Raw genomic sequence first — 18,591 nt, 5'->3', positions numbered from 1 at the left:
TGTAAGAGTATAACTACAGAATCTGCATCACTCAAGTTGCTTTCAAGTTCTTTGCGTAACAATAAAGTAATCCTACATCTATATAAATTAAATTTTAAGATGTTTGAATATATCCATCCACCCATTTTCCAACCCGCTGAATCCGAACACAGGGTCACGGGGGTCCGCTGGAGCCAATCCCAGCCAACACAGGGCACAAGGCAGGAAACAATCCTGGGCAGGGTGCCAACCCACCGCAGGACACACACAAACACACCCACACACCAAGCACACACTAGGGCCAATTTAGAATCGCCAATCCACCTAACCTGCATGTCTTTGGACAGTGGGAGGAAACCGGAGCCCCTGGAGGAAACCCACGCAGACACGGGGAGAACATGCAAACTCCACGCAGGGAGGACCCGGGAATCGAACCCAGGTCCCCAGATCTCCCAACTGCGAGGCAGCAGCGCTACCCACTGCGCCACCGTGCCGCCCCTTGAATATATTAATAAAGTATGTAACTATCTATCTATCTATCTATCTATCTATCTATCTATCTATCTATCTATCTATCTATCTATCTATCTATCTATCTATCTATCTAACAATAGAACTGCTAAGATAACTTTCTAGTCAAGATGAAGCAAAGTTTCCACCTCCTTTAAGCAGGAGGTGATACAACATTATGAAATTTAAGCCAGGAGTAAAACATTTGTGTCTTTCTGTCATACATATTCTTCCTGGAATTCACTCATGAGATGGTGAAATGTAATCTTTAGGGATATCAACTAAAATGCCCACCACTGCCCAGATACTGTATAAATAAACATGAAAAAATATATATTTTGGTAACTCACCATGGCTAAACACAATCTATTATGAGACAAAAAAGGCATGCTCTTAGGCTATGTCGTAATTGTTATGTTTTCATTTTAACAAAAACAATTTCTATCCACATTAGCATTTTAAGATTGTTTATAAAAGCATCTTTGTACACACTAAAATGGTCAAAACACATATGGTATAGACATTCACCTACACTGGGCATGTGCATATCAGATCCTTGAAAGGGATGATAACACCATCAGCCAGGGTAGTTATTATAAAACTGTAGTGACCAGTAAATAATTTTCCTTTTGCACATGTATGCAGCACTCAAACTGTACAAAATACAATTTTCATACATAGAAGGTAAACGACATAACAAACTCCTTAGAAAGCAACTGTTTTATGTCCACTATTTGGGAATATGATTTTCTCTGTGAAGGGTGAGAAATCAGGGAATGAGGAAATGTAATGAAGATTCAATCAGGGAATAGCTATGTATTAAGTCTGAACAAAAAAGATCACAATTAGAGTCTTCATATTTTTGAAAGTCTATGTTTTTGGAGATGGAGACTAATGTCTGTGTTCTTAAACGAAATGTAGTAGTGTGGATGTAGCCTTAGTCAAAGCTGTAATTAATCGAAACAATAACATTTTCACCATGATTAGTTGAGAAGAAAATGCTGTACCTATGGCCTTAGATGAGATTCTGCTTTGACTAGAACAAAAGTTGATGACTGTGTCCTTCCATTAGCCCCAGTGTACCCCTGCTGTCTTATGATAATTGTAGCCCCCACATCGGTTGTGGTTTTTGAATTTCTAGATATGCCACATAGCCTATATTTCAAAGTGTACCAATGGCAACAGACACACAAAATTTCATGAAAACAGGTTCAGATATACAAACATCTTAAAATTTAATTTATATAGATGTAGGATTGAGTGGTTGTGCCGTGTTTACAGTACCAGAATCTTCAGTTGGAATTGGGCCTTGTCATTCCTAATTCCTGTTTTGGAATTCCCTTAATTTTGATGTTTATTTTTTTTTCAGTTAATCCAGATATTTTTACATTCCTAAAGCAGAACATTTAGATGGATTATTGACTCCTGTAGACATGAGGGAATTTGTATGATTGAGTGTGCCCACTGATAAGTTTGTCTAGATTAAATTCCTGCCTTGGCCTAACATTATTGGGATAAAGGCTTGAAAAATGAACAGATTAACTGATGAATAACTATTAAGTAAATCTAAAATGTTCTACAAATACCTCAGAGAAATGCCAGTCAATGGTCATGGTGGTGAAAGAACCAGCCTCTAATCATTTATACATCAGAATGACAAATAGCACCTCCTCTGTTTTAGACACAATTTACAGCCTTTCTTGAAATAAAGGTAGAGTTCATCATTAATTCTTGAACTACTGGGTGTCCTGGTTTTCGCAGCAGTAAATTTAGTCTCTGTGTACATTTATTAGCTATCTTAGCACATTTATAACACAACTTATACATTTAAAACACAATTGTGTTTTTCCCAGTTGATTCTGGGATTCGTCAGGGGTGTGTTCTTGCTCCTACTCTGTTCAATGCTTGCATGGACTGGGTGTTGGGCAAGGTCGTGGGGTCCAGCACCTGTGGGTCATCTGTTGGTGAGGAAAGATTCACTGATCTTGATTTTGCCGACAATGCTGTGATTTTCGTGGAGTCAATAGAGGCTCTGATTGGGGCTCTCGAGAGACTGAGCGAGGAATTTTAGTGTCTGGGCTTGCAAGTGTCCTGGATAAAACCAAGATCCAGGCCTTTAATGACCTCTTCGGCACAGCTATCAGCTGTGTATCTGTCTGCGGAGAGAGAGTCGACCTTCTTGGGAGGATTACTTACCGTGGCTGTGACATTCATGGTGACTCTTCCTATGAAATAAGTAGATGGGTTGGGAGAGCATGGGAGGTCATGAGGTCACTGGAAAGGGGTGTATAGCTCTCCTGATATCTATGCAAAAGGACAAAGGTCCAAGTCTTTAGAGTCCTGGTTCTTCCTGTCTTCAGAAGAAGTCTGGACTCCTTCGGTACTGTGTCTCTTCGGAGAATCTTTGTTTACCACTGGTTTCTTTGTTTCAAATTAGCGGTTGCTCATGGAGTCCTGAATGAGGCACATTACCTGCATTGTGTGGGAGCATCAGTTATGGCACTATGGCCATGTGGCACGATTCCCAGAGGGCGATCTAGCTCGCAGGATCCTCATTGTTGAGGACCCGAGTGGCTGAAGCAGGCCAAGGGGATGCCCACATAACAACTGGCTGCGGCAGATAGAGGGTCAATTCTGGAGGGTGACACTGGACTTCGTGTCTGCCTGGGGAGTTGCCAACCAGGATCCCGAGCTGTTTCTTCATGTGGTGGGTGAGGCAATGCACTGCACCAGTGCATGCTCCCCAACCTGACCTTAGTACATTTATCTGCTTGCTGGAGAGGAGACACATCTTATTTATTGGAATAGCATATTTCAGTTATAGAATTATATGTTGATTCGGGCTGCTTTATGCTGACACATGAAAAACTGTTCGTACAATATCCCATTGCAATGGCTCCTGTAAGGAACACAACTCAGCAATTTCTGAAAAAAATGACAAGATGCTTTTGTTAGCAATGCATTAATATCAAGAAAGCTTTCCATCTGTATATTGGAAGTTGTCATTGACGTTGTAGGTCATTTGGATATGCAAAGTCCTTGCCCAGCAATTATCACAACACATGTATGTGTCACTAAGGTCATGTCTACTTCACGATTTGTAGACAACTTTTTAATGTATCACCTGATATTAGTTCTTTGGATTTTTCATTTTTTAAACTTTAGGCAGAATCTAAATAATCTTTGATGAAATTAATGTGTTTTTATTTGTAAGTGTGGAATGCGAGGCTAAAGTCTTAATCAACTGCCATCCCCTCAGATTACTCTCAATTCACCATGCACAGTATATAGTGATCACAAGAAAAGTACCACATAAGACAATATAAATTCTTGTCACAAAAGTGTTGTAAAGAGACCTAAGAATTTGAATTGCATATGCTTCATTTGATGAGGAGTAAAGTAATTAGAAAACTCATCTTTCATCCATACCTTTATTAAATTCATCCACACATTTCAATTTAATTCGGGATTGTGTTTTTATATTTTGCATTATTACATTTTTTCTCATGTGGATGAATTTACAAAACTGAAATAAGTAGTTGTTATGGTTTTTGGTATTTCTGAATCAAATTCTCGTATCAGTTTTTTGATTGTGTCTTGTTTCACTGTAGTTGGGAATCATTTGCATCTTTTTTCAGCACCATCTCGTGATGCCACTGTCATCAGTGCCATAGAAAAAAAGTTCAATGCCATGCATTTCCAGGTTCATCCAAGATTACATCAAAAGGTTAAAAGATTTGTGAGTGTGTTTGTCAGCGTATTCCTGGTTAAAAGACTTTGGTTTTACAACTATGAGTTAACACTTCATTTCTGGTTAGACGACAAATCGGTTTCTTTTTTTTTTGGTTAATCGTCTTGGCCTGGTTTCTGACTTCTTTTCTGCTTGCTGATTAAAATCCTACCTGCTAAACTGTTTAGCAAAATAGATTATAGGGGGCAAGATAGGCACTAGCCTTGGCCATAGTGTCAATCCATTATTTATTAAAATTGACAACAAGTAATATATGTTGTATTTTTAACATATGTTGAAATCTGGTTGCAGGCTGTTTTTCCCCTTTCTCTTTTAGGACCTTTATAAATAAAAATTTTATCGATAAGAAATTTCAGATTTGTTTCTAATAAATGTAATGGATGTTTTAAATACAGAACTAAATATAACATTTTTGTGGAAACTACAAAACTTTGATCTTGTAAATGCTAATATTGTTGTATCTACATTTCTTGCAAGTTTTGTTTCATTGGTTTTAAAAATGACAGAACTTTTGTTGCAGCACAGTGATTTATAAAGATCATTAAAATAGGACCCAGGAAGCTGTTTAATTTCCTATCTAAGATTTGGCTAAATTCTAAATGCGGAAAATGAACCAAGTAAGACTGACTGCTGCAGGCTATGTTGTTACTCTGTTACTTGTTCCAGCATCAGCAATATTTACAATGAATACAAATTTCAAAAGTTCAAATGCAATTGCTATGATTAAATTGTTAAAATACCAGAAAAGGTAAAAAATGGAAAGTTAAATTGTATGCTTTGAATGTTAACATTTTTAAAACTTTCAGTTAATGTGGAATCTTCACTCAACTGTTGCACGAAACGGTCTATAATAGAACACAAGACATAATATAATATATAACATTGTGAAAAGCCACTTAATCTGCTTCTGGGTCAAGGAATATTTACAAAAGTAATGTGGGGTTATTTTACTGGCAAATCAAGAAAGTAGGACAGCACAAAGGTTGAACACACAAAAATCTAAAAATATATATACTATATATATATATTAAAAAATAAATGGACTTGATGAAATTGAGGTAGTAAACAAAACAACGTCAAATCCAAACTTCCAAATGTGCATTAAGAAGGAATAATTTTGCCAAGTAAAATGAAAAGTCCTCTCTTTGAAATGACAGAATACACTGAGTAGATTTAATAAGTTGACTGCCAAAACTAAAAGGTTACACCCTACAATGTAACTCCCACATTCACTTATAGTTCACTTTCTAATGTGTAGCATTATGGAAGCAAAAGATCCAAAAAAGTGGAACCATTACATCATCATCTCAAGAGACAGACAAATGGGGTAAAACAATGACTAGAACATAAAAATAAAAGGCAGTAAATATTACAATTTTAACTAAATTATTGCACCATTATGCTGTCAGGCAAAAGTTAAGAAATCACACTAGATGATGCACCAGTTCATTGCAACAGATCACAACCAAACATCAAATTGGACTACTAGAAGTAACTAATGAAGAGCCATATCTGCATGCATTTGAAACTGATAAACATCTGTAATAATTAGTGTTAATCTGCAAAATTCACCAAAGCGTTTTTTTTTGCAGCAAATATGCTGCATTCACCAGTGACCTTGTTCTCTGAATGTTTTTCTGAAAATTTGCCCTATGGCCAGTTTAATCAAAGATTTTTTTCTAGTGACCCATGATGCTTTGTGAAGCGAAAGTGTGACATCACAGAGCTGTAGCACCTATGCACAGAACCTTTATGCATGCATGCATATATTAGCTGACTATAACGAGAATATTATGAGTACTACCACTGAACATATAAGACTGATCCCTGGTGCTGGCTGCTTAGTGCCACATGGCTAATTTGCACGCAGAATTAGCCACGTGCCCAGGTACAGATCTCAAAACAAACCTTACCCAAGCCCTCCCCTTCAGAGTGAAAGAAAACACATGTTACTTGTTTACAAGGCGTTCTTCATGGAAGAAAAAGGTACAAAACATCTGCACAGAAAACTGAAGCAAAAAAGTAATTCCAGCTGCACCTGGTGTTGTGATTTCCAACAATGGAACGATCCAGTTCCACACCGCAGCTTCATTGCAGTGTACCCCAAGACTGGAACTTTGTAAGCACAATGATTTACTGTACATGTATCTTTTCACTTATTGTTAGTTTGTGACCATTTGTAGTATTTTGTAGTTAAAGTGTCTCCGAGAATTTGTTTGTAAGTAGGGCGTGTCGTGCAAGTAGTCTTGTGGGACTTCAAAGTGTCTTCTGTGCAATTAGTTTCACGGGACTTCAAAGTGTCTTCCGTGAAGATCATATCTCATCTCCCTTGTCTCCCTCCCAAGATTTTACTTTTATAATAGAGAGATTAGATTCAATTATAACCTCATTTATTTGGAATTACAATACAATACAACTTATTTTTGTATAATCCAAAATCTCACAATGGGCTTTAACAGACCCTGCCTCTTGACAGCCCCCTAGCCTTGACTCTCTAAGAAGGCAAGGAAAAACTCCCAAAAAAAAACCCTAGTAGGGAAAAAAATGGAAGAAACCTTGGGAAAGGCAGTTCAAAGAAAAGAAGGGGGTCAATACAATGCAATACACAGAAAGTTAAGTAGGTATAATAAAATATGAATCTATGATACAACATTAATTAAAAAAGAACAAATTGGTATTAGTGGGCTCCTTTCAAAAAAAATGTTAGGGGGGGCACAATTAAAACTGTTATGAAAACTTCAGGTCGCAAATACTTAAAGGTTGAAAAACACTGGCCTATACTACCTGAAATTGGAAAAAATGAAATTCTCACTCAGAGGATCTGTTCAAAATGTTTTTAAAAATATTGTAGGATCTAATCAATAACATTTTAGGATAACTTCTAATATCAGGGAAAAGGATACTCTTCCTTCCTTGTTGCTTCAGAGATTTACTTTGCTGGCTAGCTCTCCTCTCTTTCCTTTCTTTTGGGTGGGAATTGAACTTTGGTTTTGTTAAGTTTGATTTGATTGTATGAATTGTTATTTGCTTTTAATTAAAATTAATAAAAAAAAACAAGGGAGAGGTGCTGCACGTATGCCTTGAATCTGGGGATTCTATGAGGGGATACTGCCTATGTTTTTACCTTTGGTTTTTAAACTATTTGTTGAATTATTAAACCTTCACTAATATCACCACATTATTTATTTATATATTGAATTATTTATTTATTTATTAAGGGAGGAAGAGCTGCACTGTTTTACTGATTTGTTTTGGCACTTGTAACAAAAACACTTGCACTTTTACACCCCTCCTTTGCTGATGTTGTGTGTCTACACTTGCAACAGCCCATCATCCTGGTTATGACTATCAACAGATGCAGGTTCAAGAGGATTATGGGCGTGTGGAACGGATCCATTCCTTCACCTTTGGTGACAGTGGTGGGATGAGACAAAGGCAGTGAGGGGTGAAGACAATGGGCCAAGATAATTGGGTGTCCAATCAAAAGAATAATCTACATGTATATATAAGGAATTCAGTAGTGTCACACCTTTATCTGAGCCTCAATCTGAGTTTGCACCAGGGATGGACCCTGGAGTCATATGCAGAGACATACAGAACTCCTACTGACAAAAAGACTTGAGTCGACACCTCTGAGCAAGCATTAGTTTCCTTCAAAAGAAAGGAAAAGGCACATGATGGCACAGAGTAGGCTGAGCACTCCTGGATATAGAGCACGGTGCTGGAAGAAGGCTTTCTCACAATGCTTATACTAACATGCCATGCCCAATGATGTACGCAAAAGTTAGAATAAACAGTCTTCTTAACAGTTTTTATTTGTTCTGCTTGTGCAATGTGTAAATACTAAGACACAAATACTTTTCTGTATTTAGGAAAAGACCACCAGGACAATAACTATGATGATATGACTTGTTGAACCTTAAACAAAGCTAAGAAAATAAATGTAATACTTACTGAAATATGACAGTGTTTGGAAGATTGGAGTTTGGTGGCTTCCACTGATAAGCCAAGTCTGATTTCTGGCTGTTATCAGCATGTGTCACAGCATCATTTTTTGAGACACACTAAAAAGTAACACAATTGTATGCATTTTATCAATAATCTTGTTAACTTTGAATATAAATAGTACTACTTTTAAAAAGTATACTCATTGCAGAAATACCTTTTTCTATCGTGAACAGCCAATATTAATGCAAAATCTGATATAACCCAAAGAACACCCACAAGGCTAACAATTTCCAGGCTTAATCTCACAAGATGGAAAGTCAAATCTCGTACACATTGTGTGATCTTGGGACAGTTCAAGCCTTATTAAAGCATAAAATGTTAAATAATACTCATAATTGGATATGCAACATAAGATTCATTCATTCAGTTGGCTAATTCCAAAAGAGGGTCAACAGAAATTTTGTTAGCAATGAAGGGAAGCAGAAACTAAATGCAGAAAAGGTGCTGGGTGACATTCACTCACTCACATACAACCAATCTCATAAGCCTGATTTATATTTGTCTATTACCCTAACCTTTTGGAAACTTCAGAAAAATGCATGCGGATGTGAGGCAGCAGCACAATAAACTGTTTTCCCATGTTGTCAATTGATGGAGTGCCCAAATATAAAAAAAAAACAATGTGATAGGATCCTGGGTCCTCCCTGCGTGGAGTTTGCATGTTCTCCCCGTGTCTGCATGGGTTTCCTCTGGGTACTGCTCCCACAGTCCAAAGACATGCAGGTTAGGTGGATTGGAGATTCCAAATTGGTCCTAGTGTGTGGGTGAGTGTGTGTGTGCGTGCCCTGCGGTGGGCGGGCACCCTGCCTGGGGTTTGTTTCCTGCCTTGTGCCCTGTGTTGGCTGGGATTGGCTCCAGCAGTACCCCCGTGACCCTGTAGTTAGGATATAGTGGGTTGGATAATAGATGGATGGATGTCTCTGATACGGATGTGAGCAACACACAAGGAACAGTTCTGTCACCTTTTCTTTTCACCCTGTACACCTTTGACTAGAAATTTATGATTCTGCACTAATGGAGTGTATTGACAAGGAAGATGAGACAGATTATAGAAGTCAGGAGGAAATATGGTGCAAAGAGAATTGCTTGCAATTTAACATCAGTAAAGCCAAGTAACTGGTTATTAACTTTCACCACACTGAAAAGATTCTATGTCCGGTCAGTATTTAGGGAGTGGGTGTTGAGGTGGTGCACTGCTACAAGTACTTGGGGGTCCACATCAATGACAGGCTGAACTGGTCTTGTACTACAGAGAAGCTACATACGGAAGGGCAGAGCAGGCTCCTTTTTCTTAGGAAACTGCATTCCTTTAATGTGTGTAGTGACATTCTTCACATTTTCTATAATTATGTGACAGCCAGGGTGATTGTCTATGCTGTGGTATGCTGGGCTAGTAGCATCACTTCCAATCACTTAATCAATAAGCTAATTAAAAGGGCAGGCTCAGTTATGGGATGCTCTCTGGACCCCCTGGAGGTCATAGCAAAGGAGAGAATGTAAACAAAACTGAATGTCATTATGAACAATGCTGTACATCCTCTCTCTGACACACTCACACTGAGGACTTTCAGCTAATAAATTATTCAGCAGGAAAATGCTGATGGGGTTCCTTTATACCAACAGCAATATTCTTGCATAATACTGTATCTCACTGTGTATGTAACTGTGCTTTTATATCTCTAACAAAATAAGAACTTTTTTTGTTTCTTTTTAGTCATGCTGGTGTTTATTTGTCTGTCATTACAATATTTATTTATTTATTGAGCTTCTGTATCAAGCCAAATTTTCCACAGGGACTAAATTAATGCCATCTATCTATCTATCTATCTATCTATCTATCTATCTATCTATCTATCTATCTATCTATCTATCTATCTATCTATCTATCTATCTATCTATTTATTGTCACACACATGCAAGTAGGAGGCAGCTTATGGGCTTAAGTAATGGTAATGTCACATCCGACCAAGGGGCGGCAGGGTGCACTAACTGTCTTTCTCAGTTCCCTGCAGACCATTCCCGAGAAATCCTGCCAGGTTCCAGTACCTCAGAAGACTTCTGAGTCTGGCCCCCTTGATGATGTCACTTCCGGGTCTAGGGCCCTCGACGATGTCACCTCCGGGTCCGGCCCCCTCGATGACGTCACTTCCTATATGGGCCTTTAAAGCCACCATCTTACCACAAAGAAATCAGTTCTGTTTTGGACTCAGTATTGCGAACATCTCTGTCAATTTAAAAACCTTTTGCAGCCAGGGATATTATATGGGTGGCTGCTCCAAACCTTTTTATGATGTCTGGTCTGTGTTTTTATCACACTATCTATCTATCTATCTATCTATCTATCTATCTATCTATCTATCTATCTATCTATCTATCTATCTATCTATCTATCTATCTATCTATCTATCTATCTATCTATCTATCTATGGTACAGGTTGCCATTCTATTTGAAGCAGCTGCAAACAATATAATACATTTAAGTAAATTAATTTACACATTATTTAAATTGTCAGCTGTTGAATCAAGTAAATATTGCCACCTACAGCCAGTACAGTTCAGCCAGTCTTCCCAGTAGTCATATAGTTTTTTTTGATTGCTTAGAAGCAGTTCACACATCACAAAAACTTCATTCTCCTCACTCTTAATCCAGTTATGAATTCAGTACTGCATTTCCACACGCATGTTAGCATTTCTCACTGTGTTTATACAAGCCGCCATTGTTTCTACACATATTTCACTACTAAAGACATTTTGTCATTGTGTTTCTGCATTTCTCATCTGAATCTGACAACTCATTGTGGCACGCGGCTGGGGGTGGCACCCACCCGGGATGGCCAGGAAGACAGAAGGAGGGCTTATGCCTCCTCCAGACCACGAGGGGGCGACCGCCCTGGTTCCTTTGGGGGCCACGGGTACAGAGCTGGGAAGCTCAACCCTGTAGGGGCCCGTGGTCACCGCCAGGGGGCGCCCCCATGCCTGGAGAACCCTGGACCCCAGCGCTTCCGCCACACCTTGAAGTTCCTGGGGGAAGACGAGTGGGGACACCCGGAGTGCTTCCGGGTACACAGCAGGCACTTCCACCACACTGGGGTGTGTTGGTGGAGATTGCCGGAACATACCTGGAGCACATCCGGGTGCTTATAAAAGGGGCCGCCTCCCTTCACAGAGAGGCTGGAGTTGGGTGGAAGACAGACGAGGTCAGTGAAGAGAGAGAGGGAGGCGGTCCAAAGAAGAGGCATAGTGTGGTTGGTCTGGACTTTGGGGGAGATTGGGGTTTGTGTGGCACAGAACTTTTAAATATTAGTAGTGTACATAAACGTGTGGTGGTGAGTAAAACATGTCTGCCTGTCTGTGTCCGGGGCTCGTTCCACATCATGAAAACAGTTTGTATGTTTGTCAGTCAGAAGTATACATTTCTTTGTCAGTCACAAATATAGACACCTTAATACTGTTCTGCATTCCATTAGTGTCTTAAGTCAAGTCATTTTAAACTTTCTTCAAATATGTATTAAAGAACAAGAAGCCAGTCACACATTGTCAGTGGTAGTCGTTAATTTGCCCATCAATTGAAAATTCACAATTCGGCAGCCAATGGGCCCTGCTGCACAGCTTGGCTCCTTCATTTCTTGGATAAGCTCTACAATGCCCTCTTTCCGGAGAATGAAAGGGGGGATGTGAGGGCCCACATGCAATGTGATGTGGTGATTTGGGACAATGAAAGCTTTCATTACTCCAACGATGTGAGGGAATGGCTTGAAACCCACTAACACATGGTAATGGTGTCCCTGCCACTTTAATCTTTATTCCTCAACTCAATTAAGGAATTCAACTTGGTTTGGAGCTGGAAGATCACCAGCCTCATAATGAGATGTCATTATTGAAGTCAGTGGATACTGATTGTGAGGACATCACACCTGAGGCTTAAGAGGTCTGACTGTGGCACGCCTAAAGATGTTTATCTCTGTGTCTCAGAACAGATAATATCAGGTGTGAAGCAGACACAATGATATCGCCTGACAGAGATGAGAGGCTGGATGCCCCATGAGGCAATTCAGATTTTGCAATTTATAGTAATAAATACAATTATACAGGTATATGCATATATTCATATATATGTAATGTTAGTTTACTGTACTATAGTTGGGGTTATGTCCTACGTTTTATTGTAAAATTTTCTTTGACCAATTTCTGATGCAGGCTTTGGACTTTAAACACTGAGGTTGTGGATTCAAATCCCACCACTGACACTCTGTGATCCTAAGCAAGTCACTTCACCTGGCTGAGCTCCAATTAAAAAAAAAAAAAACAAAAGAAATGTAACCAATTGTATCTCAAATGTTGTAAGTCGGTCTTGATAAAATGGTTTACCAAAGAAATCAAATGATACATTGTTCTATGATTATCATTCTGTCTTTCTCAGTTACAGCAATTATATTGTGTAAACTTACAAATAAATTATTAATGTTTCACTTTTGGCTCTGAAAATTTTTGCTACTCTTCATTTTTGGCAGTACTCTTTTTCCAAAGTCATTAAGGTTTACATTTAAATATCACAAACATTGATATTTATTCATTCACTGGGGCAGTGATTGAGTAACTTTGCATGTTTCGACACATGGGAATGAGGTTATGATAGTTTTAGTGGCTTTGCACAGATGAGTTAGTGTTAAGAGAAAGTGTTGGTGAGAATGACGTTTCTAATGTGTGAATTGCATCAAAGCAATTGAGAAAAACTATAATGTACAAGACAGATGCTCAACTTGTGCGGTCACAGCTCTGTAATAACTGTAGGAACACCGTGCGGCCTAGTGACTGACGGGATGGACTGCAAACGCCAAGGTGTCTCTAAGTCAGTTACCTGCTATGACAGAGACCCAGGTCTCTTCACAATGGAGAACTATTGTGCTTGTCTGTTGAAGAATATTGTTTATAGTAAATTTTGTGCTTATATAGAGTGAGCATTTAATATAGGTGGAAAAGGGAGGTCAATTTGGGTCTTTAAAGTTTGCTTTCTCTTCATACAAATGATAGGTTATACAACTGTTATGTAATAAACTATGATTTCTTGCCTTTTAGTTTTGTTCTTAAAATTTTAAGTGTTAAGGGTCAAAGGTTAGAAGTGGGCACCTGTGTTTGTGTCAATGTATAGGAAACAAGTGGTTTTCTTTCTAACAATGAAGCCACTAGGAAAGAGTGCCTTGGGGTTTCTGAAACTGCTTTTCAGTTATTATTTTCAGCCTTAAGAACTGTGTGTTTAGATAATATATAAAAACAGTCTGGTGTTAACTATCAGCTGCTACTCTTCCAACATCAATGTCTACTACACTATAACTTAAATAAGCACACAATTATTTTCTTTCAGAGAAAATACAGCATTAAAGTTATAATAGAGTTCAATATAGAAAGGCACTAAATAGAATAAAGGCTGTGTGTTTCTTTTTGTACTGCACACCAGACAACTAATAATGGAACACAGTGGCAAGAAAAAGCAGATAAGTATAAACTTACATTTAAAAATTTGATGGCATTTGAGGAGGAATTCCAGCTCCCAACAATATTTGAAGTATGTCCATCCCTGGCTTCCAGAAGAAGTCCTTTGTATTGACCTCCCGTTATTTTTACTTGAAAAGATAAACATCAGGAAAAGTGACAACATTAAATTATTTAAGGGAAAAACTGAACACGAGATGAAGCCAGAATGGACAATTATTATTTGAATAAAGAGAAGCGGTTTTAAGTTGCATAAACCATTAATATGTGTAATTTAATCAATAGCTCATCTAAAGAAACAAAATGTGACAGGGCAGATCCAAACTGTGAAGTGGGCAAGTCACATGGCACATCTGAAGTCATTAAAAAATAAAGAACAGAAAGAACATTTCCCCATGTTAGAATACTATACTGTATCTATCTTGCAAACACTTTAGGCTCACTGCTGCCAGGTTAGGACCAACACCTTATTAACACACATTATTAACACAGAAAACAGATATATACTGCATATACAATATATATACATACAGTGTACATTGTCACCAAGATGAAAGGAATGAGGCAAACACACCAAATATAGTTACCCTGTATATCCAAAACTGGGCCTATTCATTGCAAACAATGTAACACACCCACTGTCCTTTTCTGTTGTTATGGGTCACAAGAAACACCTTGCAAAACAACAAATACTTTCATGTATTGTAAACCCACATGCTTAATGGGACTGGTATATAAAACAACTGCTCCAGAATTCTAATTCAGCTGATTTGTCTTTCTCAAACAGTATATATATATATACACCCCTGCACACTATATTCAGGGGGAGCAGCCCTGGACACTGCAATACCTCCCCCTGGATGCTAGATGAGGGCTCCCTGGGAATTGGAGTTGGGTGCAGCCCTGTTGGGTCCCGCAGGCACCGCCAGGGGGTGCTGTGTTTGGGACTCCTGAGCCCATGTGGGCAGCATATACATCACACCCGGAAGTGAAGCCGGAACTCGGTGATCAAGCACCTGGAGCACTTCCGGGTGAACTATAAAAGGAGCCAGCGACCACCACTCAGCGACTAGAGTCGGGTGGAGGAGGACAAGGTTGCCTGGGAGGAAGAGTGGTGGTGGAAGAATAGAGTTGTGCTTGTACTTGTGTGCTTATGTTGTGTCTGTGGGTATGGGGAAGGTGTAGCCCACGGATGAAGAAAAATAAACAGTTTATTTATTTTACACGTGCCTCCTGTGCCCAATCTGTGTTGGGTCGGGCGCTATACAGTGTCTATTCTTACAATATATATATATACAGTATATATATATATATATATATATATATATATATATATATATACAGTATATATATATATATATATATATATATATATATATCTATACATATTAATAAAAGGCAAAGCCCTCACTGACTCACTGACTCACTGACTGACTGACTGACTGACTGACTGACTCACTCATCACTAATTCTCGAACTTCCCGTGTAGGTGGAAGGCTGAAATTTGGCAGGGCTCATTCCTTACAGCTTACTTACAAAAGTTAGGCAGGTTTCATTTCGAAATTCTACGCGTAATGGTCATAACTGGAACATATTTTTTGTCCATATACTGTAATGGAGGAGGCGGAGTCACGTATCGCGTCATCACGCCTCCTACGTAATCACGTGAACTAAAAACAAGGAAGAGATTTACAGCACGAGTCAAACGCGGGAACGAAGGTAAATGACGTTAATTTTTGACTGTCTTTTAATACTGTGTAAGCATACATATTAACACGTGCAATTAAACGTGTGCATTTACGGGGTGATTTCTCAGGCTTAAAAGCTCGCCTTTTATCAAACGCGGGAACAAAGGTAACTGACGTTGTTCACTGTCTTTTAATACTGTGTAACCATACATATTAACACATGTGCAATTAAACGTGTGCATTTATGGGGTGATTTCTCAGGCTTAAAAGCTCGCCTTTTACTAAAAAGGTAAATGCAAAACTATTTTCAATCATTCTATGATCTGCTTCTCACAACTGAAGGCACCGTGGCTGATGGTAAATGACGTTAATTTTTGAGTGTCTTTTAATACTGTGTAAGCATACATACTGTATTAACACGTGCAATTAAACGTGTGCATTTACGGGGTGATTTCTCAGGCTTAAAAGCTCGCCTTTTATGAAACGCGGGAACAAAGGTAAATCACGTTCTTCACTGTCTTTTAATACTGTGTAACCATACATATTAACACATGTGCAATTAAACGTGTGCATTTACGGGGTGATTTCTCAGGCTTAAAAGCTCGCCTTTTACTAAAAGGTAAATGCAAAACTATTTTCAATCATTCTATGATCTGCTTCTCACAACTGAAGGCACCGTGGCTGATGTTACGTCACTTGCTGTCCAACCATAAGCGTTACCTGGTAGGTAACCGGACACTCACTTCACTCCCTTTCGGGAATCGAACCTCTGAGGTTTTCTTTTGTTCTTAATTAAAATTTAAAAGCAATACTTCACCGCTGCTAAGCCCCTCTAGCGCTGACGTCCGAGGTTCGATTACCGCAAGCAAGTGCAGTGAGTGTGTAATTACATTCACGGCATTCGTAGTCTGATTCACAATCTGATTGTATGGGTGGTTAGCTACCAGGTAATGCTTATACTTGGCCACCAAGTCAGGTCGAAGTGATCACTCGAGTAAAGGCAGCTTCACAAAAAAACTGATCCTTAACAAACTGTTATTAGTATATTTCCCCTCAATTTAAAAACGTTTTATTTTTCTTCTTAATAAAAATTTAAAAGCGGTACTTCACCGGTGCGAAGCGCGTGGATTTGACCGACTGACACATACAGACATATTCATGAGTGCAGGTACTTCGGAAAGAAAGCACCGTGTAAACCTAAAGTTTAAATTAACTTCATAGACCTACAAAAGGTTGCCATTCATTTGAGGCAAGATTGCTTTTCTTCTGTACAACTATACGTTGCATTCTCAAGAGTGTGCTTGCACGGCTTCAGATATATATATATATATATATATATGTATGTCTATATATAAATATGTAAGCTTATAAGTACTGCCTTACTTCTCTTTAAGAAAGGAAGATGTAATGATACTTGATTTAAACGATCCATGTCTTCCTGGGTTTGCGTAGCTTATTGTCAATATCTTTACACCTGTTTTTAACACTTATTTACTGAAACGGGCTTTCACGAAAAAAGTTAGGGTTTTGCTACAGGATACACCCTCCACAAGTTAAGCAAGTAAAAATAAAATATATATTTCTGTTTTATTTAAACCTTTTAAGTTCGTATGCATAGCCCCATTTGGCTGTTTAATTTTTTTTTTTCTTTCTTCAGTAATATTTAATCTCCTTAAAGAAAAAGAACATATCCATTTTACTTTTTTTGTATCTCTTTAGTAATATTTTAGTGTAAAAGGATAACCAGTATTTAAACCTTTTATGTTACTTTATACATTTATTTTACACAATGTTGAAAAATTAATAAGAAAGCTACATATTTTGGCAGCTGCTGCTTTCATTTTCAATGAAATGAAAAAAGCTCTCCAAGACAAAACGTCAATGAAGAAGAAACAGTTTGCACTATCTAAAAAGGAGAAACCCTCATTTATAAAAGTTTGCTGCAGATGACTTAACTGAAAATAAATGAATAGTTCCTATGTGTATAATACATATTTATCTATTTTACTTATGCCTTTATTCCACCAACTTACAACATCTGAGGTACAATTTGTTACATTACTTTTGTTTTTTGCAGCACAGGCAGGTGAAGTGACTTCCTCAGGGTCACACAGTGGTGTCAGTACCAGGATTTGAACTGACAAGCTCCGGGTTTGCTGAAATATTACTGAAGAAAGAAAAAAAAATGAAAACGGGCAAATGGGGCTATGCATACAAATGTCCATCCGTCCATTATCCAACCTGCTATATCCTAAATACAGGAGCCAATAAGTAGATATGTATATATACAGTATATATATATATATATATATATATATATATATATATATATAATATATATATAGTGAATGTATGTATGTATATATGTATGTCTATATATATATATATGTAGATATGTAAAATTTGTATATGTATATATATGTTTATGTGGATGTGTATATGTGTATATACGTATGTATATGTAGATATGTGTATATGTAGATATGTATATATATGTATATGTATATATATGTTTATGTGTGTGTGTGTGTATATTATATATATAAAAGACAGCAACACTCATAACAATGACAACACAATTACATTGACAATCATGTTACGTTATTTTTAAAATGTTTCCTTTTTTTTTTTTCATAACCTCTTTAACACACTACTTCTCCGCTGCGAAGCGCGGGTATTTTGCTAGTATATATATATATTGTGAGGGATGGCCGGCCGAGTATTCTGGTCCACACTTCCAGGCCACTAGATGGAGTCCTCCCAAAAGCATGGAAGGTCCCCAAATTCCAGCAGGGCATTATGGACGGTGTAGTTTTTATAAACAACCCTGCTGTATACCATAGGGACCACCAGGAGCTGCTGTAGGGAGGTTTACAGAGTGCTACGTGCCCTATAACCCAGAAGTGCGTCATGATCACATGACCAGAAGAAACGACGTGCTTCCGGGTTGAAGAAAAGGACTTTTAATCTGACCCGGAAGTGATCAGGAATCATGGACTATAGGATTGGAACCACTTACGGGTCAGGGAATATAAAAGGACGATGGGAAATCCCAGAAGTTGAGCTGAGTTGGGAGGCAGGGTGGCTAAGCGTCTGGGAGTGGAGGATTGGTGAATTGATTATTGTACTGAGTATTGATTTATATGAGTGTTGTGGAGAGGAGGG

The 18,591-nt window shown here is 38.2% G+C and overlaps 1 protein-coding gene across 2 annotated transcripts in view; it reads right to left on the bottom strand.

Moving 5' to 3' along the window:
- The window catches only part of LOC127527415 (putative defense protein 3), a 45,509-nt gene that overhangs the window by 482 nt on the left and 26,436 nt on the right, over nt 1–18,591 (bottom strand). For both annotated transcript variants that reach the window (XM_051926093.1, XM_051926094.1), the window contains exons 4-5: nt 13,757–13,869; nt 8,195–8,304 (exon numbers count right to left, since the gene is read on the bottom strand). In XM_051926093.1, the coding sequence (XP_051782053.1) occupies nt 8,195–8,304; nt 13,757–13,869 (223 nt within the window). The remainder of the gene's footprint in view (nt 1–8,194; nt 8,305–13,756; nt 13,870–18,591) is intronic.

The sequence above is a fragment of the Erpetoichthys calabaricus genome, chromosome 4, assembly GCF_900747795.2.
Source record: "Erpetoichthys calabaricus chromosome 4, fErpCal1.3, whole genome shotgun sequence".
Classification (NCBI taxonomy): domain Eukaryota; kingdom Metazoa; phylum Chordata; class Cladistia; order Polypteriformes; family Polypteridae; genus Erpetoichthys; species Erpetoichthys calabaricus.
Note: the sequence above shows the minus strand (reverse complement) of the source record. Positions and strands in the feature narration are given on the sequence as shown.